This window comes from Mytilus californianus, unplaced genomic scaffold, assembly GCF_021869535.1.
Source record: "Mytilus californianus isolate M0D057914Y unplaced genomic scaffold, xbMytCali1.0.p SCAF_5, whole genome shotgun sequence".
NCBI classification, from domain to species: Eukaryota; Metazoa; Mollusca; class Bivalvia; order Mytilida; family Mytilidae; genus Mytilus; species Mytilus californianus.
The window spans coordinates 115,556,323-115,582,664 of NW_026262701.1; the positions used below are offsets into that span (position 1 = coordinate 115,556,323).

The 26,342-nt window shown below is 32.8% G+C and overlaps 2 protein-coding genes and 1 long non-coding RNA gene across 7 annotated transcripts in view; 1 reads left to right on the forward strand and 2 right to left on the reverse strand.

Moving 5' to 3' along the window:
• Positions 1-23,652, reverse strand: part of LOC127700758 (succinate dehydrogenase cytochrome b560 subunit, mitochondrial-like) — a 29,854-nt gene extending 6,202 nt beyond the window's left edge. The window contains exons 1-3 of one of the 2 annotated variants that reach the window (XM_052204411.1): positions 23,521-23,652; positions 3,730-3,786; positions 2,280-2,384 (exon numbers count right to left, since the gene is read on the reverse strand). In XM_052204411.1, coding sequence (XP_052060371.1) covers positions 2,280-2,384; positions 3,730-3,786; positions 23,521-23,537 — 179 coding nt within the window. In that variant the 5' untranslated portion in view covers positions 23,538-23,652. Of the gene's footprint in view, positions 1-2,279; positions 2,385-3,729; positions 3,787-23,501 lie in introns of both variants that reach the window. The other variant, XM_052204412.1, reaches the window with a different exon arrangement.
• The window catches only part of LOC127700761 (cyclin-dependent kinases regulatory subunit 1-like), a 50,390-nt gene that overhangs the window by 11,734 nt on the left and 12,314 nt on the right, over positions 1-26,342 (forward strand). Inside the window, exon 1 of one of the 4 annotated variants that reach the window (XM_052204419.1) lies at positions 23,054-23,250. The exons of 1 other annotated variant lie outside the window; for it this stretch is intronic. The gene's annotated coding sequence lies outside the window, so the exon portion shown is untranslated. Of the gene's footprint in view, positions 1-23,053; positions 23,251-23,814; positions 23,959-24,024; positions 24,130-26,342 lie in introns of those variants that run through there. 2 more of the 4 variants (XM_052204418.1, XM_052204417.1) reach the window with 2 other exon arrangements.
• LOC127700764 (uncharacterized) lies at positions 5,633-12,910 on the reverse strand. Its single transcript, XR_007981700.1, has 3 exons — positions 12,602-12,910; positions 6,687-8,234; positions 5,633-6,536 (listed from the first exon to the last, which is right to left on the reverse strand). It is a non-coding gene; the product is annotated as an uncharacterized LOC127700764 (long non-coding RNA).

Consider the following 26,342-nt stretch of genomic DNA (forward strand, 5'->3'; position numbering starts at 1 on the left):
ATGCCCCCGCTTGCATATCCTATAAAGATATAAAGGGACATAACTGAAGAACGGTAAAAGTGACTCTACCTAAATTTGTACTTGATCTAAGTTTTGTGGTAATAAGCATTGTGTATAAGTCTCATAACTTTTTCATTTGTAAATGGGCATAACTCAAGAACAGTAATCAAAGTGCTTGTAAGCACTGAATGGTAAAGATTGCTTTAATTTATCAGTAGGAAGTAAAATTGAATATTGCATTGTATAAAGCATTGGTTGGAGTTGATTCAACTACCATTATGCACAAAGAAAGATAACTCCAATTTTCAAAGAAGACTTTCAAATACTTTTAGAAATGAAGGGTAAAAATTGCTTTAATTCATCAGTGGAAGGTAAAATTAAACATTGCATTGAATTAAGCATTGATTGTAGTTGATTCAACTATAATCATGGACAAAGAAAGATAACTCCAATTTTAAATATACTTGATCTCAAATCGTACTTTCTTGTTTATTTGACCTGTTGATACTAATTGTATTGCTTTTTTGTTATTTAATGTTATTCAGGGTTATATCTGGTCTATATACCAGCTTTGATAAGTGTTTGGTATAACTATAAATTTTTACTTCGTACTATGAACATAAAAATTATTTATTTTGTAAAAATATTTCCTTTCTCTATTGGTACTGTACACGTATACCTAACAGCAAAATTATTTTCATTTACCTGTGTTTAAAGTTATTGCAAACGGATGGTATTTTTGTTCGAGCATATTGTTTTTCTTTAATTGTTTAACATTTCTTATCGATATAACATGTTACTTTTATTTTTCTTCTCTTAGTTTATTTATTTTGTATTTACATTGTGTCATAGGTTAAATTTATTTGTTCAGTGTATGTTCAATGGTGTTAATATGTCCTTTGATTGAGTTAAGCTATTTCAGTTGATATTTTATAGTGTGTCTTTCTATGTTGTGATGTTACACTATTGTTTCAGAAAAAGGGTGAAAGTTTGGTACCATTAAAACGTTTAAACCCGCTGCATTTGTTTGCACCTGTCCTAAGTCAGGAATCTGATGTTCAGTAGTTGTCGTTTGTTGATGTGGTTCATAAGTGTTTCTTGTTTCTCGTTTTTTATATAGATTAGACCGTTGGTTTTCCCGCTTGAATGGTATTACACTAGTAATTTTTTGGGGCCCTTTATAGCTTACTGTTTGGTGTGAGCCAAGGCTCCGTGTTGAAAACCGTACTGTGACCTATAATGGTTTACTTTTATAAATTTTGACTTGGATGGAGAGTTGTCTCATTGGCACTCATACCACATCTTCTTATATCTATTGATATTTAGAAAAAAAAATGCTGAATTTTTCCATTTGTAAAGGACATAACTCTAGAACAGTAAAAGTGACGGCACCAAAATTCAAACTTGATCTGTATATTGTGGTAATAAGCATTGTGTATAAGTTTCATCACATTTGGTTGAGGCAAACTTAAGTTAGAGAACTGAAACGAAAAATTTAGCAATTTTTCCATTTGTAAAGGGGCATAACTCTAGAATGGTAAAAGTGAAGCCACCAAAATTCAAACTTGATCTGTAATTAGTGGTAATAAGCATTGTGTATAAGTTTCATAACATTTGGTTGAGGCAAACTAAAGTTAGAGAACAGAAACCAACTTTGGGACGTAAGTACGGACAGATGTACATACGTACAGACGGACAAGGGTAAAACTTAATGCCCCCTCCGCTACGGCGGGGCATAAAAAGAGAAGATTTTTTACACACAGAAGATAATGTTGCCAAGCAAATGAAAGGTGTTGTTTAAATTTTTTGAAGATTTGCACCCCTTTGAGTATGAGTATACTCAAGTTTCTAAACTTAAATGCAGCTACAAAATAAATTCTCATTTGACCAGAAACTACAGTTTCTAAACTTAAATGCAGCTACAAAATAAATTCTCATTTTACCAGAAACTAGTTTCTAAACTTAAATGCAGCTACAAAATAAATTCTCATTTTACCAGAAACTACAGTTTCTAAACTTAAATGCAGCTACAAAATAAATTCTCATTTTACCATAAACTACAGTTTCTAAACTTAAATGCAGCTACAAAATAAATTCTCAAATTACCAGAAACTACTTTCCCAGGTTAACCAAAGACACAATAATCATCTATACAATCCATGACAAAGTTATTTAAAAGTTTGTGTTAAAACCCATACTATGTTCAAAGTTGTACACTACACAGTTAAGAATATATATTACAAACATATCATATCTATATCACTGAATAAATAATTTACTTGTAAATAGATAAATGTGGAGAAAGTGGTCTGTTCAGTTTTCTGTTTTTTGCCCAGAAGTCACTCATTTCTTCATAAGCTGTGGCGGAAGCCATTGGCTGAATACTGAAAAATAAACATTCTAGCATTATTATGAAGCCATTGACTGAATACTACAAAATAAACATACTTTTAAATGTGTCATGTATGTATTATACAGTTGAAATTTGTTGTATTTGCTACATTTTAGTTGAAACTAAAACCTCTGAGGAAGGGCAATACCACAAAAGTATCTCTGTTATTACTCTATGTATAATCAACATTTTTCCATCAAAGTGCTTGTTGGCACTGAAGGGTAACTACTGTTTTCAATTTGCAATGTGAACTTAAAATAAATTATAAAATTATAAAGCTGAATGGTTCATAATTGTAGTTAGATAACAGATAGATTTATATGCCATGCACAACTTATGTAATTTTTAATAGAATAGTTTTCCTGACAAGTATTGTTTTTATATGTATACAACTACACATCATTTTGTAACCTGAAAATCTAAGCATATATATATTATTAATAAATTGCATTACATGGGTTTGATCTAAAGAATGTTCATCTCACTGCAATATGTTGCTTGAACTCTTAAAAGGTAGAGATAGTGGCATAAGAGTTTAGATTTTAGATTGCATTTCACCCAATCTTTACCCCAAAACATTGTGGAGAATTTACTTTTGTTACAAATAAAGAAATAATTTGGCTAAATAAAGTTTAATCCTTTCCATTACAAGATATTCCTTGATCATGAAAAAGCTTCGGTCCAAGCTGCTTAATGATGGTTTAACATAGTAATTGATGTCTGAAAAATTTAACCCCATACTGTTTGTACAAATGTAAATGTTAACTGCAAAAGCCTGAAAAATTTAATAACTGCTAAAATGAAGCAAAAAAAATGTTTTCAAAATTACAGCTTTTTGACATTGTTTGAAGACAAAATTGTTATTTTTCCATAGTGTTCAATAAAAACCAACAGATCATTATTTAATGAAGAAATTATTGCACATGTAAAGGGTCCTCCAATCATAAATACCCTGAAGTTTCATAACAATGAAAATCAAGATGATTTTTCTCCTCTTGTGGTCATGTTTTTCATTTGGAAACGAGGAAGATTTTTTTAAATTTGCCAATCCGAATCAAACTTTGCCTTACAATTGACATGTAAACCATACATTTATTTCAACCGATTTAATGGATGTCAAACCACAAACTGCAGGAATTTAAAATAATGTTTTGCAAAAATATAGGTCAAATCAATCAAACTAAAAAAAAAAGAATGTCAACAAATTCAAATCGTGATCAGCTACAACAATTTATAATCAATATAAAATTCAAATTATTTCATTAAACATGTTAAACATTTATATGTATCCTTTCTTTTTGATTACACACAATGTAATAAGCAAAAAAAAATAATACCTTTTCTGTAAAAGAGCACCATGGTGTCGGAAAAGACAGCTCTGTCTTCCAAATTGTCTGTAAAATATAAATACAAAAATTTTGGACATTGAAATTTACATATTTCTCCTTTATAGTTCCATGATACATGTACATGTCCATGTAGCTGAATAATAGTGAAGCAAACATGGATTTACATTTTGCATTGATTTCAGTTGGGAATTTCTTTTTAAAAACACAGCATTGAATTTCACAAAGATTGAAACGAACAGAAAATGAAGAAAAAAAAGTATCTGCAAATACCAATTTTCAAGAATTTGGTTTGACCAGGCTGGGTATCCAACCCATGACTTTAAGCACTCAATGTGAGCATGCTAACACTGGATCACTGCAGCAGTACTGGCATAATGTAAAGCATCTAATTAATAAAACATAACAGCATACTCTGAAAAAATCAGGTGAATGGACCAAGGATCTTAAAATTTTCTTACGGTTTTTCTAAAAATGTTCAAGAACAGTTAATAGAATGCAACAGTTAAATTTGAAATGATTTTTTATATGACTCAAAATGGTAATTTTCTCAGACATCGCTTACGTTTCTTTCCCTTTTGAAGACGAAATTAAAACCAGAAGTTTCACGACATAACTAAAGTACGAGTAATTCCTGATTCATTTCCGGGATTCGTTCTGTTTATCAAATTGACAGGAAATCACGGGATTTTTAATTTTATTACCTTTAAATGTGTTTGAATATAACAGATAATAGTTGCATTTGTTTAATTTAGCATGATATCATTTTGTATTTTATGATTAAGAGTCTAATCTGCTGAAGACAATTTCATGCATGCCTATTACATAGTTAATAAAATGCTTCGCTGGGGCGCAGCTTGATACGACCGCAGAGGTCGAACCCTGAACAGTTGGGGCAAGTATGGACACAACATTCAAGCTTGATACAGCACTGAATTTGGATTGTAATTAAATATTTGACACAGCATAGGTTTCTGACACAGAATGAATGTGGTCTAAGAACTTAAAAATTTTTAATTTATCTATTCAAACCATATCATTATTATTTGCTTTTATATATAAATCAGAAATAACCAATTTAAAATAGAAAATTTCAAAGAAAAAAAAAGGAAAAAAAAATCCCTCCCACAAATTTTTTCAACCCCCTTATGATTCATCACCCCCAAACTCAATCCCAGCCTTCCCTTTGTGGTACGGTACCTTGCAGTACATATGATGGACTGTGAAACTAAGATCAGGAGTTTGGGAAATTTTGGTCAGGAGATTAGGACTCAGATCAGGAGGTTTTTAATCGACATAAATTCTGTCGTAAATGTAACCGTGTGCTGTAGAAATTGTCTGTTAAAGTGTGTTTTCTTCAACTTTCCATCCAAATGTATTATGTTTATAGTACCCTTGTACTTATAAAATTTCTCTATCTTTTTAAACTTTCAACTTGTTCAATCTAACATTCTTCTTTTTTAGTATGTTCTTTAAAGTTTTTAGGTCATATCTTTCTTTCCATTATTCATTGCAATCAGAATATTTGCTTATCTATCTGCAAGTAGATCTTTTATTTTCATCTTTATGCAAGTAGATTTTTTATTTATCATTAATATGCAAGTAGATTTTTAATGCATGACAAGTAACACATTCAAAATGTAATCATGGGTCATAGTTAATATATAAATTTCAATTTAAGCCTTGAAAGGAAGTATAGAACCCTCAAATAATTTTCAAATTATTATTTTTTTATTTGTCCTAAGAAATTTAAAATCATTTAATTACCATCCTTTTATGATTATTTGTTCAATTTATATTTTATTTATATTCTTTTAAAAATTTACATTATTTAAAGGAAAGTAACTTAAAACAGGATAAATCAAGGGAAGTAACCCAACATTCATTTAGGCAGTTAGCCTGATGTAAAAATCGTTGATTACCAGTATGTTTGACACCCAAGGTGACAAGTGAAGCCATATAATTATGCATGTTAATTGATTTACAGGTAAAATATAACTTCAGGTAATGTCAGTTACACCAGATATGTTGGGCTGAAATTTTTCATTCATGAAATATTTCATACACGGTATTTTTTTGTCTTCAACGGGAGGTCGGGAGGAGACCCCTGAAAACGGGATTATTGTATTCCCGTCGGGAGGTTCACATGTATGATTACTGTACAATTTCAGAGAGATCCATACACTTGAACAAAAGTTATTGTCTGGAAACTAGAAAAATGCTTGTTTTTTGGTCCCTTTTTGGCCCAAAATTCCTAAACATTTAGGGCAATTACCCCCAAACTCAAACCCAGCTTTCCCTTTGTGATATGGAACCTTGCAGTACAATTTCATAAAGATCCATACACTTACACACAAGTTATTGTCCTGAAACTAGAAAAATGCTTGTTTTTTGCCCCTTTATGGCCCCTAATTCCTCAAATTTCTAGGGATTTAACCCCAAAATCAATCCCAGCCTTCCCTTTGTGGTATGGTACTTTGCAGTACAATTTCAGAGAGATCCATACACTTGAACACAAGTTATTGTCTGGAAACTAGAAAAATGCTTATTGTTGACCCCTTTTTGGCCCCTTATTCCAAAACGTTATGGGAAATTACCCCCAAAATCAATTCCAGCTTTCCCTTTGTGATATGAAACCTTGTAGTACAATTTCATAAAGATCCACACACTTACACACAAGTTATTGTCATGAAAATAGAAAAATGCTTGTTTTTTGCCCCTTTTTGGCCCCTAATTCCTAAAATTTGGAGGCAATTACCCCCAAAATCAATCCCAGCATTCCCTTTGTGATATGGAACCTTGTGGAACAATGTCAGAGAGATCCATACACTTACACACAAGTAATTGTCATGAAACTAGAAAAATGCTTCTTTTTGGCCCCTAATTCCTAAAATTTGGAGGCAATTACCCCCAAACTCTATCCCAGCATTCCCTTTGTGATATGGAACCTTGTGGTACAATGTCAGAGAGATCCATACACTAACACACAAGTTATGTCTGGAAGTTACAAAAATGCTTATTTTTGGCCCCTTTTTGACCCCTAATTCCTTAACTGTTGGTACCATAACCCCCAAAATCAATCCCCACCTTCCTTTTGAGGTATTGAACCTTATGGTAAAATTTCATAGAGATCCATTCACTTAAACTAAAGTTAGAGCGCGAAAACCAATGTGTCTTCGGACGACGACGCCGGACGACGACGACGACAACGTCATACCAATATACGACCACAAAATTTTTTTGCGGTCGTATAAAAACAGGACCCAAAATTAAAAACCTAAATACACGGTTAGATTTGGAATATCAAAGAACCCCAATAATTCAATTTTAGATGAAATCAAACAAAGTTTAATTTTGGACCCTTTTGACCTCAATATGAACCAATTAGATAACGGAGTCCACAAATAAAAAATCTAAATACATGGTTAGATTCAGCATATCAAAGAACCCCATATATTCAATTTTTGTTGAAATCAAACAAAGTTTAATTTTGGACCCCAACTTGGACCAACTTGAAAACTGGGCCCATAATCAAAAATCTAAACACATGTTTAGATTCAGCATATCAAAGAACCCCAAGAATTCAATTTTTGTTAAAATCAAACTAAGTTTAATTTTGGACCCTTTGGACCTCAATGAAGACCAATTTAAAAAACGGGACCCAAATTAAAAATCTAAAAACACGGTTAGATTTGGCATATCAAAGAACCCCAATAATTCAATTTTCGATGACATCAAACAAAGTTTAATTTTGGACCCTTTTGACCTCAATATGAACCAATTTGATAGCGGGGCCTACAAATAAAAAATCTAAATACATGGTTAGATTCAGCATATCAAAGAACCTCATATATTCAATTTTTGTTGAAATCAAACAAAGTTTAATTTTGGACCCCAATTTGGACCAACTTGAAAACTGGGCCCATAATCAAAAATCTAAATACATGTTTAGATTCAGCATATCAAAGAACCCCATATATTCAATTTTTGTTGAAATCAAACAAAGTTTTAATACTGGACCCTATCTTGGACCAACTTGAAAACTGGGCCCATAATCAAAAATCTAAACACATGTTTAGATTCAGCAAATCAAAGAACCCCAAGAATTCAATTTTTGTTAAAATCAAACTAAGTTTAATTTTGGACCCTTTGGACCTCAATGTAGACCAATTTAAAAAACAGGACCCAAAATTAAAAACCTAAATACACGGTTAGATTTGGAATATCAAAGAACCCCAATAATTCAATTTTAGATGAAATCAAACAAAGTTTAATTTTGGACCCTTTTGACCTCAATATGAACCAATTAGATAACGGGGTCCACAAATAAAAAATCTAAATACATGGTTAGATTCAGCATATCAAAGAACCCCATATATTCAATTTTTGTTGAAATCAAACAAAGTTTAATTTTGGACCCCAATTTGGACCAACTTGAAAACTGGGCCAAAAATCAAAAATCTAAATACATGTTTAGATTCAGCATATCAAAGAACCTCATATATTCAATTTTTGCTAAAATCAAACAAAGTTTAATTTTGGACCCTTTGGACATTAATGTAGACCAATTTGAAAACTGGACCCAAAATTAAAAATCTAAATACACTGTTAGATTCGAGATAAAACAAATAAATAAATGTGATCAAAGATTTTACAAATCTAATGCGCCATACTGTGCAATTAAAGATTACTTCTTGAAATTTTTCAATATTTGAAATTTGAAAAAAAAATAATATTTGAAGAATAATTCTTTTTAATTTCTGAAATCTGAAATGAGAAAAAATTGGCCCCCCACAATTTCTTTTTATTCCCCCCCCCCCCCTCTTTTTTCCCCCAAAAAATTCTTTCCCTCAAGATATGGTCATAATCTCAATTCAAATTTCCAATGGAGTTGGCAACCATAATTACCCATTTAAATTTAACATAGTGCTAACTTAATCTATTTTATAATAGAATTAATAAAAATATAGTGTCAAATCTTTCATATGGATTTTTTTGTAAAAAAAAAAGATGAAAACATTTGCAGATATTTTTACTGGTCTTCCTTTATAAATATGCATTTCTTTCAACATAATTTAAAAGCAGTGTAAGGGAAGTAACCAAAACGTTGTATTTGGATTACCTCCCTTACACTGTTTTAGATTATCTTTATTGTTCATTAACCATTACTTTATACATAATTTAAAAGCAGTGTAAGGGAGATAATTTCAATGATGTATTTGATTTATCTCCCTTACACTGCTTTAAATTATGTTTTGTACTAAAGTATTTGTCCATTAACCAGGACAACCTTGTTTTTCCCCCTTTTTTGCCCCTAATTCCTAAACGGTTTGAGCCATAACCCCCCAAAGCAAATCCTAACCATCCCTTTGTGGTATGGAAACTTGTAGTATAATTTCAGAGAGATCCATACACCGTTCCACAGTTATTGTCTGGAAACTAGAAAATGCTCATTTTTGGCCCCTTTTTGGCCCCTAATTCCTTAACTGTTGGTACCATAACCCCCAAAATCAATCCCAACCTTCCTTTTGTGGTATTTAACCTTATGGTCAAATTTCAAAAAGATCCATTCACTTAAACTAAAGTTAGAGTGCGAAAACCAATATGTATTCGGACGACGACGCTGGACGACGACGACGCCGGACGACGACGACGACGACGCCAACGTCATACCAATATACGACCACAAAATTTTTTTGCGGTCGTATAATAAAGCACACGTTTTGGCTTGTGAAAAATTTCTTTTTTCTATGTAAATTGAATCAAGTTTTAATTCAAAATCAGAATTGTCCATTGTCTTTGCTGAAAAGTAATTAAATAATGAAGAAAGTTATCATGGAATTTTAATTAGGTCTTTCCACTTTTCTGTGGAAAGACCTATTGTATTTGTTCTGATTATTATTTTTTTCTTCCGCCAAATTTTGTTATCGCGTAAAATTTTTGTTTCGCAATATGTCGTAAAGATATTTCTTATATAGTATCATACAGTTTAAGCGCTTTTTATTTTCACCTATTCTAAGCCGAACAATTTTCTTTGTAATAGTTATCTCCCTATTCACTGTTTATCAAGTGTGTGCATCTCCTTCGTAACAAAAAAAGATATCGACAAAATTCTTTTTCTAAATTGTACATTACATCCTCAGGAATTTTTTGCTAATTTGGATCGAAGCGATTCGATGAAATTTTAAAGGAGTTATCTACCTTTACCAAATAAATTTGTCAGTATGTTTCTTTAACTCATAAACTGTTAACTGTATAACCCTGGAATCTTTTTATTTGAGGTCCCTAGGTCCTAACTTAGAAAATGAGGTCAAAGGTCAAGGTCAAGTTCTCAATTTTGACTTTTCCTTATTTTTGCATTTTCTCAAACGCTTTTAAAGATATATATGAAACAACAAGTGTAAAATGTTTGCTTTATTGTAATGAAGATATGTTACATTTGGTCTGAAACAATCTAATGGCATCTTATAGGAGTAAGTGCCCCTGAAATGTCCAATTATAAGGTTAATTGATTATTAGTTCAACTTGGTTCATTATAAAGCCATATGACCTTTTACAAAAGGTTGGATGACATATGACCTTGAAGAATGACAACCGGAAGTAACCTTGAGAAAACTGGAAGTAGCAATTTTTGCACTTTCTTCATGGAAAAGTACTCAGAATCCATATATTTTGTAATTTTAATACATTAACTTATCACTGAAGACTAGAAATGACTTTCGATAAACCGGAAGTGGCCAATTATCTCCTGGTTAACAAGCAAAAGTATATAGAAACTATATATTTTTGGAATCAGTGTGAAAGAAACTATTATATGAGACCGGAAGTGACATTTACTTCACCGTAAGTAGCTAATTATCTCCCTTATTTCACTCAGAAGTATATAGAAACAACTTATTTATCGCATCAGTATGAAGAAACTGATGATAAGATGCCAATTTTAATTTTGAGTAAACACGAACTAGCTTCTTTCCAATAAATTTAAAAATTGCTGTGGAAAGACCTTCAATTGTTCTCTGAACAATTGGTTTTTAATTTCTTTATAATATAAGTTCTGAGCTTGTGATCACTGTCAGATGTTAATTAAATTAATAAAATGCTCCGCTGGGCGCAACTTGATATGACTGCAGAGGTCGAACCCTGAACAGTTGGGGCAAGTATGGACACAACATTCAAGCTTGATACAGCACTGAATTTGGATTGTAATTAAATATTTGACACAGCACAGGTTTCTGACACAGAATGAATGTGGTCTAAGAACTTAAAAATTTTTAATTTACCTATTCAAACCATATCATTATTATTTGCTTTTATATATAAATCAGAAATAACCAATTTAAAATGGAAAATTTTAAAGAAAAAAAAATCCCCCCCAAATTTTTTGAATCCCCTTATGATTCATCACCCCCAAACTCAATCCCAGCCTTCCCTTTGTGGTATGGTACCTGCAGTACAATTTCAGAGAGACACTTGAACACAAGTTATTGTCTGGAAACTAGAAAAATGCTTGTTTTTTGGCACCTTTTTGGCCCCAAATTCCTAAACGTTTAGGGCAATTACCCACAAACTCAAACCCAGCTTTCCCTTTGTGATATGGAACCTTGTAGTACAATTTCATAAAGATCCATACACTTACACACAAGTTATTGTCCTGAAACTAGAAAAATGCTTGTTTTTTGCCCCCTAATTCCTAAAATTTTGAAGCAATTACCCCCAAAATCAATCCCAGCCTACCCTTTGTGGTATGGTACCTTGCAGTACAATTTCAGAGAGATCCATACACTTGAACACAAGTAATTGTTTGGAAACTAGAAAAATGCTTATTTTTGGCCCCTTATTCCTAATATTTTGAGGCAATTACCCCCAAAATCAATCCCAGCATTCCCTGTGTGATATGGAACCTTGTGGTACAATGTCAGAGAGATCCATACACTAACACACAAGTTATGTCTGGAAGTTACAATAAAATGCTCCGCTGGGCGCAGCTTGATACGACCGCAGAGGTTGAAATCTGAACAGTTGGGGCAAGTATGGACACAACATTCAAGTTTGATACAGCTCTGAATTTGGATTGTGATTAAATATTTAACACAGCATAGGTTTCTGACACAGAATGAATGTGGTCTAAGAACTTAAATTTTTTTATTTTACCTATTATGGTCCATTATCCAAAATCTAAAAACATGGTTAGATTCAGCATATCAAAGAATCCAAAGAATTCAATTTTTGATGAAATCAAACAAAGTTTAATTTTGGACCCTTTTGACCTCAATGTGGACCAATTTGATAACAGGGCCCAAAAATCAAAATACATGGTTAGATTCAGCATATCAAAGAACCCCATATATTCAATTTTTGTTGAAATCAAACAAAGTTTAATTTTGGACCCCAACTTGGACCAACTTGAAAACTGGGCCCATAATCAAAAATCTAAACACATGTTTAGGTTTAGCATATCAAAGAACCCCAAGAATTCAATTTTTGTTAAAATCAAACTAAGTTTAATTTTGGACCTTTTGGACCTTAATGTAGAGCAATTTAAAAAACAGGACTCAAAATTAAAAATCTAAATACACGGTTAGATTTGGAATATCAAAGAACCCCAATAATTCAATTTTAGATGAAATCAAACAAAGTTTAATTTTGGACCCTTTTGACCTCAATATGAACCAATTTGATAACGGGGTCCACAAATAAAAAATCTAAATACATGGTTAGATTCAGCATATCAAAGAACCCCATATATTCAATTTTTGTTGAAATCAAACAAAGTTTAATTTTGGACCCCAATTTGGACCAACTTGAAAACTGGGCCAAAAATCAAAAATCTAAATACATGTTTAGTTTCAGCATATCAAAGAACCTCATATATTCAATTTTTGCTAAAATCAAACAAAGTTAAATTTTGGACCCTTTGGACCTTAATGTAGACCAATTTGAAAACTGAACCCAAAATTAAAAATCTAAATACACTGTTAGATTCGGCATAACAAATAAATAAATGTGATCAAAGATTTTACAAATCTAATGCGCCATACTGTGCAATTAAAGATTACTTCTTGAAATTTTTCAATATTTGAAATTTGAAAAAAAAATAATATTTGAAGAATAATTCTTTTTAATTTCTGAAATCTGAAATGAGAAAAATTTGACCCCCCACAATTTCTTTTTATCCCCCCCCCCCTCTTTTTTTCCCCCAAAAATTCTTTCCCTCAAGATATGGTCATAATCTCAATTCAAATTTCCAATGGAGTTGGCAACCATAATTACCCATTTAAATTTACCATAGTGCTAACTTAATCTATTTTATAATAGAATTAAAAGTATAGTGTCAAATCTTTCATATGGATTTTTTTGTAAAAAAAAAGATGCAACATTTGCAGATATTTTTACTGGTCTTCCTTTATAAATATGCATTTCTTTAAACATAATTTAAAAGCAGTGTAAGGGAAGTAACAAAAAAGTTGTATTTGAATTACCTCCCTTACACTGTTTTAAATTATCTTTATTGTTCATTAACCATTACTTTATACATAATTTAAAAGCAGTGTAAGGGAGATAATTTCAATGATGTATTTGATTTATCTCCCTTACACTGTTTTAAATTATGTTTTGTACTAAAGTATTTGTCCATTAACCAGGACAACCTTGTTTTCCCCCCTTTTTTGCCCCTAATTCCTAAACGGTTTGAGCCATAACCCCCCAAAGCAAATCCTAACCATCCCTTTGTGGTATGGAAACTTGTAGTATAATTTCAGAGAGATCCATACACCGTTCCACAGTTATTGTCTGGAAACTAGAAAATGCTTATTTTTGGCCCCTTTTTAGCCCCTTATTCCTTAACTGTTGGTACCATAACCCCCAAAATCAATCCCAACCTTCCTTTTGTGGTATTTAACCTAATGGTCAAATTTCTAAAAGATCCATTCACTTAAACTAAAGTTAGAGTGCGAAAACCAATGTGTCTTGGGACGACGACGCCCGGACGATGACAACGACGACGACGTCGCCAACGTCATACCAATCTACGACCACAAAATTTTTTTGCGGTCGTATAAAAACGGGACCCAAAATTAAAAATCTAAATACAATGTTAGATTTGGCATATCAAAGAACCCCAATAATTCAATTTTTGATGAAATAAAACAAAGTTTTATTTGGGACCCTTTTGACCTCAATATAAACCAATTTGATACGGGGCCCACAAAAAAAATAAAATCTGAATACATGGTTAGATTCAGCATATCAAAGAACCCCATATATTCAATTTTTGTTGAAATCAAACAAAGTTTAATTTTGGACCCCAATTTGGACCAACTTGAAAACTGGGCCCAAACCAAAAATCTAAATACATGTTTAGATTAAGCATATCAAAGAACCCCATATATTCAATTTTTGTTGAAATCAAACAAAGTTTAAATACTCCTATCTTGGACCAACTTGAAAACTGGGCCCATAATCAAAAATCTAAACACATGTTTAGATTCAGCATATCAAAGAACCCCAAGAATTCAATTTTTGTTAAAATCAAACTAAGTTTAATTTTGGACCCTTTGGACCTTAATGTAGAGCAATTTAAAAAACAGGACTCAAAATTAAAAATCTAAATACACGGTTAGATTTGGAATATCAAAGAACCCCAATAATTCAATTTTAGATGAAATCAAACAAAGTTTAATTTTGGACCCTTTTGACCTCAATATGAACCAATTTGATAACGGGGTCCACAAATAAAAAATCTAAATACATGGTTAGATTCAGCATATCAAAGAACCCCATATATTCAATTTTTGTTGAAATCAAACAAAGTTTAATTTTGGACCCCAATTTGGACCAACTTGAAAACTGGGCCAAAAATAAAAAATCTAAATACATGTTTAGTTTCAGCATATCAAAGAACCTCATATATTCAATTTTTGCTAAAATCAAACAAAGTTTAATTTTGGACCCTTTGGACCTTAATGTAGACCAATTTGAAAACTGAACCCAAAATTAAAAATCTAAATACACTGTTAGATTCGGCATAACAAATAAATAAATGTGATCAAAGATTTTACAAATCTAATGCGCCATACTGTGCAATTAAAGATTACTTCTTGAAATTTTTCAATATTTGAAATTTGAAAAAAAAATAATATTTGAAGAATAATTCTTTTTAATTTCTGAAATCTGAAATGAGAAAAATTTGACCCCCCACAATTTCTTTTTATCCCCCCCCCCCCCCCCTCTTTTTTTCCCCCAAAAATTCTTTCCCTCAAGATATGGTCATAATCTCAATTCAAATTTCCAATGGAGTTGGCAACCATAATTACCCATTTAAATTTACCATAGTGCTAACTTAATCTATTTTATAATAGAATTAAAAGTATAGTGTCAAATCTTTCATATGGATTTTTTTGTAAAAAAAAAAGATGCAACATTTGCAGATATTTTTACTGGTCTTCCTTTATAAATATGCATTTCTTTAAACATAATTTAAAAGCAGTGTAAGGGAAGTAACAAAAAAGTTGTATTTGAATTACCTCCCTTACACTGTTTTAAATTATCTTTATTGTTCATTAACCATTACTTTATACATAATTTAAAAGCAGTGTAAGGGAGATAATTTCAATGATGTATTTGATTTATCTCCCTTACACTGTTTTAAATTATGTTTTGTACTAAAGTATTTGTCCATTAACCAGGACAACCTTGTTTTCCCCCCTTTTTTGCCCCTAATTCCTAAACGGTTTGAGCCATAACCCCCCAAAGCAAATCCTAACCATCCCTTTGTGGTATGGAAACTTGTAGTATAATTTCAGAGAGATCCATACACCGTTCCACAGTTATTGTCTGGAAACTAGAAAATGCTTATTTTTGGCCCCTTTTTAGCCCCTTATTCCTTAACTGTTGGTACCATAACCCCCAAAATCAATCCCAACCTTCCTTTTGTGGTATTTAACCTAATGGTCAAATTTCTAAAAGATCCATTCACTTAAACTAAAGTTAGAGTGCGAAAACCAATGTGTCTTGGGACGACGACGCCCGGACGATGACAACGACGACGACGTCGCCAACGTCATACCAATCTACGACCACAAAATTTTTTTGCGGTCGTATAAAAACGGGACCCAAAATTAAAAATCTAAATACAATGTTAGATTTGGCATATCAAAGAACCCCAATAATTCAATTTTTGATGAAATAAAACAAAGTTTTATTTGGGACCCTTTTGACCTCAATATAAACCAATTTGATACGGGGCCCACAAAAAAAATAAAATCTGAATACATGGTTAGATTCAGCATATCAAAGAACCCCATATATTCAATTTTTGTTGAAATCAAACAAAGTTTAATTTTGGACCCCAATTTGGACCAACTTGAAAACTGGGCCCAAACCAAAAATCTAAATACATGTTTAGATTAAGCATATCAAAGAACCCCATATATTCAATTTTTGTTAAAATCAAACTAATTTTAATTTTGGACCCTTTGGACCTTAATGTAGACCAATTTGAAAACTGGACCCAAAATTAAAAATCTAAATACACGGTTAGATTTGGCATATCAAAAAACCCCAATAATTCAATTTTTGATGAAATAAAACAGTTTAATTTTGGACCCTTTTGACCTCAATATGAACCAATTTGATAGCAGGGCCCACAAATAAAAAATCTAAATACATGGTTAGATTCAGCATATCAAAGAACCCAATATATTCAATTTTTGTTGAAATCAAACAAAAAAAAAAGTTTAATTTTGGACCCCAATATGGACCAACTTGAAAACTGGGCCCGAAATCAAAAATCTAAATACATGTTTGATTCAGCATATCAAAGAACCCCATATATTCAATTTTTGTTAAAATCAAACTAAGTTTAATTTTGGACCCTTTGGACCTTAATGTAGACCAATTTGAAAACTGGACCCAAATTTAAAAATCTAAATACGCGGTCAGATTTGGCATAACAAATAAATAAATGTGGTCAAAGATTTTACAAATCTAATGCTCCATACTGTGCAATTAAAGGTTATATTACTTCTTGAAAATTTTTAATATTTGAAATTTGAAAAAAAAACAATATATGAAGAATAATTCTTTTTAATTTCTGAAATCTGAAATGAGAAAAAATTGACCCCCCACAATTTCTTTTTATGGATTTTTTTGTAAAAAAAAAAAGATGCAACATTTGCAGATATTTTAACTGGTCTTCCTTTATAAATATACATTTCTTTAAACATAGTTTAAAAGCAGTGTAAGGGAAGTAATCAAAATGTTGTATGTGGATTACCTCCCTTACACTGTTTTAAATTGTCTTAATTGCTCATTAACCATTACTTTATACATAATTTAAAAGCAGTGTAAGGGAGGTAATTCAAATGATGTATTTGATTTATCTCCCTTACACTGCTTTAAATTATGTTTTGTACTAAAGTATTTGTCCATATAACAATGCTTGTTTTTTGCCCCTTTTTTGGCCCCTAATTCCTAAAATTTTGAGGCAATTACCCCCAAAATCAATCCCAGCATTTACTTTGTGATATGGAACCTTGTGGTACAATGTCAGAGATATCCATACACTAACACACAAGTTATGTCTGGAAGTTACAAAAATGCTTATTTTTGGCCCCTTTTTGGCCCCTAATTCCTTAACTGTTGGTACCATAACCCCCAAAATCAATCCCTACCTTCCTTTTGTGGTATTGAACCTTATAGTAAAATTTCACAGAGATCCATTCACTTAAACTAAAGTTAGAGTGCGATAAACCAATGTGTCTTCGGACGACGACGCCAACGTCATACCAATATACGACCGCAAAAATTTTTTGCAGTTGTATAAATATTGATCAGCGATCAATAGCCAATATTTCCCAAAGGAACTAATATGGTTATTAGGAGGGCCCTCAGGATTATCATACTATAATGGAGTGGCAGTTTTCTTACAGGAAAGGAATTACAAAACAAAAACAAGTGTAAATTGGCTATAAAGAAACCCGATCTCAATGAAATGACAGAAATTATTTCTGTAAAAAAAATAATTTATCCTAAATCCCAATTTGCCGTTTAGGACAAATATCTTTCAGTTTCGGACATGACTGGCAAATATGACCATTTCCGGACCCTTGGAATGGACTTAAAATCAGGCTGTTAGTTTTCACATTTGAATTGTTTCAAATTTTTCACGTCAGGGCCTTATAAATGTTATATAGCTGACTATACGCTATGGGTTTTTCTCATTTTCCCATTTTTTTATAATTGCTTTATCTCCTTCATTTGAACTCTGGTGGATAGTTGTCACATTAGCAATCATACCACATCTTACGATCAAGTAAGTTGGTCAACTAGACATTCTAGAGAACATAAGTGATCGACGAAACATAAATATTTTGTTTCAAGGCTAAAATACACAAAATATTTTTTGAAATTTAATTACTAATAAAAATGTCATTGAACAGATTAAAAAATGATTTCTTATTTGGAAAAGGGCTTCAAAAAATTGAAATTTAAGAATATGTCCGAAGAACTAATGGAAAATAAAAGAATCACAAAACCCTTAAAGGATTTTAATTTTCTGAAACACAAAATGCATTTAACATTTTTTAGGACCTGCCATGCCTTACAACTTTTCCAAGTGTACAGGTTAGGTGTGCATTCAGAATAAATTTATGGTAACACACAGCAATTTATGCCTAAAGGTTATAAACACTAACATTGTAAATGCATAGACATATTTACACTTTTATGTAAATTTGTCTGCCATTACTTGAAATCACACAAGTTCTCTCAAATTTTGCATCACAGTTTTAAAAATTTGATGTCATAATTGAATAAAATTCTTCGCTGAGCGCAGCTGGATACGACCGCAGAGGTCCAACCCTGAACAGTTGGGGCCAAAATGGACACAATATTCGCGCTTGATACAGGTCTGAATTTGGATTGTAATGAAATATATGACACATAATAGGTTTCTGACACCTAATAACTGTAGTCAAAGAACTTAGAATTGGTTATATGATTTGAATTTATATTCAATGTTTTGCTTTTGTGCAAAACACTATGCTGTTGCGAATTGACCCCCCCCCCACCCAAAAAAAATAATTACCCCCCTTTTTTTGCTTTTGTGAAATACACTATGCTGTTGCATATTGACCCCCCCCCCCCCCCTCCTCTTTTTTTGCAAAAACAAAAAATATATTGAAATTTTCTTTTTAATTTCTGAAATAAAATGAAAAAAAATAATTGCCTCCCACAATTTCTTTTATAGCCCCCTCCTCCCCCCCTTTTTCCAAAAAAAAATTCCTTCTCTCAAGATATGGTCATAATCTCAATTCAAATTTCCAACGTAGTTTGCAACCATAATTACCCATTTAAATACATCATAAAAGTCTTAAATAGATAATTTAAAAGCAGTGTAAGGGAGGTAATCCAACATTGTACAATTTTGTTTTAGGATTACCTCCCTTTCACTGCTTTTAAATTGTCCATTAACCAGGAAACCCTTGTTTTTTCCCCTTTTTTGCCCCTAATTCCTAAACGGTTTGAGGCATAACCCCCCAAAGCCAATCCTAACCATCCCTTTGTGGTATGGAAACTTGTGGTATAATTTCAGAGAGATCCATACACTTAAACACAAGTTATTGTCTGGAAGTTACAAAAATGCTTATTTTTGGCCCCTGATTCCTTAACTGTTGGTACCATAACCCCCAAAATCAATCCCAACCTTCCTTTTGTGGTATTGAACCTTATGGTAAAATTTCATAGAGATCCATTCACTTAAAGTTATTGTTAGAAAACCAATGTGTCTTCAGACAATGAAGACGACGCCGCCAACGTCATACCAATATACGACCGCAAAAATTTTTGCAGTTGTATAAAAATTATTGTTGCAAGACATCAGAAGGTTATTTGGATCAAGATCTAGGGCCATTCAGAGAAAATTCAGCTAAATATCCAAAAATATAATATGTAGAGACAACAACATCTGGGTTACCGCAAGGTGATAGTTTTATTGAGTCTACATGTTTCGCCACTTACGGTGGCGTCTTCAGGACAATTTAAACATAGAAAACAAATACTGAAGTACATAAAATGCGGTGCATATGGGGTTACAAAGGTTAACAAGACGTAACGTCACAATAATTGATTTGACAACTTTAAAATGAAAGTGAAAGTAAAAGTTAATAATGCATTGTCAGTGTCTTTTCCAAAATGGACAACACCTCACAGGACATTCCGTACCATTCCAAAAGGCTTCACTCGGAAAGAGGTACTACTTCCAATTGCGTCGGGAATGTTGTAAGATGTATGGTAGTCGCACATGTAGGGCATGGTGGAAGTTGTGGTGAATTGGTTACATTTTGCGGTTGTGGTACACTATCCATGTTGCAAGTTTATTTCAACAATAATCGTGCGGTTCTGCGGTTCAGTACGTTTTGCGGTGGTCTTCTTTTTCGCGGGTTTTCCTTTTCTTCGAGGTATGGGCGGTTTCTTCAGTGAGGTTGGTGGTAGAATGGAACTGGTCGGTAGACATGAGGCTAACGGTTGTAACTACAACGCAGGACGGCTAAGGTGGATCGTGTGCGGATGCAGGGGTTCACAGAAAAATAAATAATTTGTGACGAGTGAACCAACACCTTCTAACGGAAAAGCTGGTAGAGTAACCAAGATGGATACCGAAGTATGCTGCGGTTGTCTTAAAACCTCATGGAAATATAATATGTAGAGACAACAACATCTGGGTTACCGCAAGGTGATAGTTTTATTGAGTCTACATGTTTCGCCACTTACGGTGGCGTCTTCAGGACAATTTAAACATAGAAAACATATACTGAAGTACATAAAATGCGGTGCATATGGGGTTACAAAGGTTAACAAGACGTAACGTCACAATAATTGATTTGACAACTTTAAAATGAAAGTGAAAGTAAAAGTTAATAATGCATTGTCAGTGTCTTTTCCAAAATGGACAACACCTCACAGGACATTCCGTACCATTCCAAAAGGCTTCACTCGGAAAGAGGTACTACTTCCAATTGCGTCGGGAATGTTGTAAGATGTATGGTAGTCGCACATGTAGGGCATGGTGGAAGTTGTGGTGAATTGGTTACATTTTGCGGTTGTGGTACACTATCCATGTTGCAAGTTTATTTCAACAATAATCGTGCGGTTCTGCGGTTCAGTACGTTTTGCGGTGGTCTTCTTTTTCGCGGGTTTTCCTTTTCTTCGAGGTATGGGCGGTTTCTTCAGTGAGGTTGGTGGTAGAATGGAACAGGTCGGTAGACATGAGGCTAACGGTTGTAACTACAACGCAGGACGGCTAAGGTGGATCGTGTGCGGATGCAGGGGTTCACAGAAAAATAAATAATTTGTGACGAGTGAACCAACACCTTCTAACGGAAAAGCTGGTAGAGTAACCAAGATGGATACCGAAGTATGCTGCAGTTGTCTTAAAACCTCATGGAAATATAATATGTAGAGACAACAACATCTGGGTTACCGCAAGGTGATAGTTTTATTGAGTCTACATGTTTCGCCACTTACGGTGGCGTCTTCAGGACAATTTAAACATAGAAAACAAATACTGAAGTACATAAAATGCAGTGCATATGGGGTTACAAAGGTTGTTGTTGTCTCTACATATTATATTTCCATGAGGTTTTAAGACAACCGCAGCATACTTCGGTATCCATCTTGGTTACTCTACCAGCTTTTCCGTTAGAAGGTGTTGGTTCACTCGTCACAAATTATTTATTTTTCTGTGAACCCCTGCATCCGCACACGATCCACCTTAGCCGTCCTGCGTTGTAGTTACAACCGTTAGCCTCATGTCTACCGACCAGTTCCATTCTACCACCAACCTCACTGAAGAAACCGCCCATACCTCGAAGAAAAGGAAAACCCGCGAAAAAGAAGACCACCGCAAAACGTACTGAACCGCACGATTATTGTTGAAATAAACTTGCAACATGGATAGTGTACCACAACCGCAAAATGTAACCAATTCACCACAACTTCCACCATGCCCTACATGTGCGACTACCATACATCTTACAACATTCCCGACGCAATTGGAAGTAGTACCTCTTTCCGAGTGAAGCCTTTTGGAATGGTATGGAATGTCCTGTGAGGTGTTGTCCATTTTGGAAAAGACACTGACAATGCATTATTAACTTTTACTTTCACTTTCATTTTAAAGTTGTCAAATCAATTATTGTGACGTTACGTCTTGTTAACCTTTGTAACCCCATATGCACCGCATTTTATGTACTTCAGTATTTGTTTTCTATGTTTAAATTGTCCTGAAGACGCCACCGTAAGTGGCGAAACATGTAGACTCAATAAAACTATCACCTTGCGGTAACCCAGATGTTGTTGTCTCTACATATTATATTTCCATGAGGTTTTAAGACAACCGCAGCATACTTCGGTATCCATCTTGGTTACTCTACCAGCTTTTCCGTTAGAAGGTGTTGGTTCACTCGTCACAAATTAAATATCCAAAAGTTTAAATACATCTATTAATATTGAAGTTGGGAAAATAATAATAAAATATGTTTATCAGTTGAGTTATACTTACTCGCTATTATCTTAATAATTTCTGATAATATCAATAAAATGTCATTCAAACTAAGTAATAAATGATGCCAGTGTATCAAACTTGTAATCTGTCATTTCAAATTTGTCATAGTGGCATTCATTTCATCACAGAAGTGTACACAATGCAAACAGGGTAATAAAAAAAAATTTCACAAACCATTATAAAACACTTCACATCAAATAAATCACACTTATATTGGTCATTTTATATGAAAAAATATATCTTCTTTACGATCAAACTTATGAATTCATTGTATTTGTTTAAACATTTGGAATTATGTGGTTAATTTATTGAGCAGTTCCGATAGTTTTTCAATCCATAGCTTTCAAAATCCATAAATCTCGTGAAGTCTCATAAAGTTTGAGATTTTATCAATTTTATACTGAAAAGCCTATCAGATTCATTTCCCATTAGGTATACTGTTCCCAGTGTACACTGACATTACAAATTATGAATAGCAAAACTAATTTTTTGATACAAGTGGGATCATGTAGCTGCGGAACCGTACCTCTAAGATCTATGGTACACTTATTGTCAAAACTTATCATTAGGACTATAAAAGCTATTGTTCTGCAGCTAAGGATCATGCAGACATTGCCTTGGAGCGTCTGAAAATGTTTCAATAAAAAGTACAATAAATAAAATACCTAACTTCAAGGAAAATTAAAACAAAAAGTTCTTTATCAAATGGAAAAACCAAAAGCTCAAACCAATGGAAAACAACTGCCATATTTCTGACTTGGTATAGTCTATAGACTATAGTGTACAGGAAAAATCAAAGATAGAAACCGATACTCAACTGGTGACTTATGATATCACTTCCCTTTACACAAATCTAAGATTTAGTGAAATTATGGACGCTTTGACAGGCATTTCCTAAGTTGGTGAAAATGGTGGATTAATAAGTTTTTGATGTTTATCACAAGCGTGTGGTGAGTGAAATGTGGAATATTTTAAGGTGTAACCTCAACGTTTGAGAGTTGTAATTACATAATTGAAGATGTTATGTATCAGTTTTTTTTAGGACTTGTCCTTGAACAAGACCATTTGTGTTTACTCCTCACACTGTAGACTTTTCAATGATAATTTTTTATTATGCAGTTGGTTTTTTTTTACAAATAGTTTATTCGTTATCATTTTTATATGGGTAATGCATTTTCTGTGTTGCGATAGAGCTTATTACGTTGTATAATATTTTTCACCTCAGAAGCTGTGCCATAATTCGGTTTTCTCCCTTGTTATCTGGTATTCATTTTGATCCTCCCTTTAGTGTATCGCTCATTGAAACAAGTGCGTGTAGGAACCAGTTTAAGTTTGATAATCACTTTAGTAAAAAAAAATTATGAAATTAACAAGAACGAAGGCCAGTAATCAATTATAGCAACTCTTAATAATTTTTATTTCACTGTTGGTGAGAATATAACAAAAAATATGCCCTTTGAAATCAAATAGTTCGTATTTTTGAAATCTTTAGTTCCTCTTTCTTTTAGTCACCCCATTCTCCAAATTCTCGCGTGATCTTCAAAAGAGCGCCAGAAATTTGAAGAAGAGAAACTACAAATGAAGTCAAAACTCTTTATTTTTTCGCAGACATTTCACAAAAGAAGAAAATAATTGTAGAATTTTCATATTTCAACACTGTAGGTTCTGAATGTTCCTTCTCTTGCAATGCATAAACGAAAACACCACACTTTTCCCAATATCGTCTGCTTTCAAAAGTTCAAGGATGACAGACGAGAATCCCGCCCTATTTTGACACAAAAAAGTAGTTACTAATATCAGAAGAAAATATACAGCACATCTGATCAAAGGTGCCTTATGGTCTATCTAAAATGTGGAGTTGACGTAAATACGTCAGTAACCGAACCTGACAAGTTTTTCTCCTCGCTGAAATAGTTTTTTTTGCATCTGTTAAAGCATTACAAAACAAAGAAAAAATAATTCTATTAGGTTGCTGAAACTTCAATGTTTGACCCCTTTGGCCAATATACTTGAGCCTACAATAATTGATGTTGAAATCTATTGAATAGGTGTCTTATCTCTAGTCTACAAATTATATTCCAAAGCTGGTATCTTTGATGACTAAGTTTTGCAACTCGATCAAATATTATATCAGTTATCACTTGTACTCGTCCAATTTGCCAATCCTTAAGCACCCGGATTTGTTTTGAACTGATTCCAGTTTGCCTTTGGTATCCATTATTTTGTTTGAATTCTGTCAAGGTTCAGCCAGGTGTGTTTTCGCAAGGTTTTGCATAGCTTTAGACAGAATCGGGTCCGTTCCCCCTGATTCACATGCGCCCTGGTACCTGTTAGCCCTTATACCTATTCACACTAGTATATGTTCGCCCTTATTTTTACATTATTTTGTTGTCTTGTTGTTTAACGATATAATTTGAATACAGTAAGTTAAAACGTGTTGTTTTCAATTTTTTAAAGTTTGTTGAAAATTTCGCCACTTTTAAGGAGCACTGCCAAATTTTCTATAAAAAAATAAAATACTAAAAAGACACTATCACACAGCCATTCACCCTACATTTCTACACCATGATTTACTAAATAATCCACTTCCATGTATAAAAAATTTGTCAAAACAAAATTAAGATTAAAGAAGCTAAGTTGCCAAAAAAAGTCCCTTTCATGTCTTACAATTCGTACGTTATTGTTTTTACTCATTCCAAGCTAACTTGTTTTTTATTTTGAAAATGTTATTTTCATTATTAATCCAACTAAGACAATTTACACAACAATCAGTGAGATCGAAGACATCATAATTATAACTAATCACCATTCTAAATTACAATTAACAGTCATTTAAAGTAATTCTAAATGAAAACAAATGTAACAATGAATCCAATCAATGCTTCCTAGCAAGTAATTTATTTTTAAATATTTCGATTCATATTTTCTTCATGACATAATTTCTTTAATATTTACCATATTTTCTTTTATAAAAGTAGAGAGAACAGACTCTATGGTAGAACGGTTAATAGACCTTATAGTATACCCTGTAGACTGTGATAATGGTCTCCCTTGCAGATTAACATATTGTGTATAGATTTCAAACTGGTATAAACTCATTTGTTGGGATTGTCTAAGTGGCAACATGTTTGATATTAAAGTACAGTTTAAAAAAAAATAATCAAATTGATCGGACACACCATGTTAGCATGGTTAGAGTTTAGTTCAAGATACAGAAGAGATCTTTTTTATGGCCCCACAACAAAGTCATTCCGCAACAAACCGTTATACACAATTTTTTTTCTAAACGCCTTCAGATATTGGGCTGATTTTTGGTATGTGAGTTAACCATGATGAGTTACAGATCAAATTTAAGTTTCGTTCCGCTCTGCTAATTTTTGCTGGAAATTACGGGCTTAGGACTTTGATAAATTGTTGAAAATCACAGTTATACAGACTTTTTTTCTAAACGCCTTCAGATATTGGGCTGATTTTTGGTATATGAATTAACCATGATGATTTCCAGATCAAGTTTAAGTTTCGTTCCGCTCTGCTAATTTTTGCCGAAAATTATGGGCTTTGAACTTTGATAAATTGTTGAAAATCACAGTTATACAGATTTGTTTCTATACGCCTTCTGATATTGGGCTGATATTTTGGTATGTGAGTTAACCATGTTGAGTTACAGATCAAGTTTAAGTTTCGTTCCGCTTTACTAATTTTTGCCGAAATTACGGACTTTGGACTTTGATAGATAGTTTGAAATTTAACTACTCATTGATAAAGGAAATTTTTTATCAAACTAGTATTGGTCTTGAGAACTGGATACTATCCATGCATGTTTGTGTCCACATGTGTTGTTGAAAGTGCAGATTTTTCAACTCTTTGAGACAGGGCCTTTTGTGTCGTTTTGACACACCTAGTTTTATCTTTTGTTGGGTTGTTTCTCCCAAAATCAACTGTCCCTGGTTTTTTTTATGCCCCTGCTGCAGCGGGGTGGCATTAAGTGTTACCCTTGTCCGTCTGTAAGTCTACGAGTTATGTCCCTTTATAATGTTATATA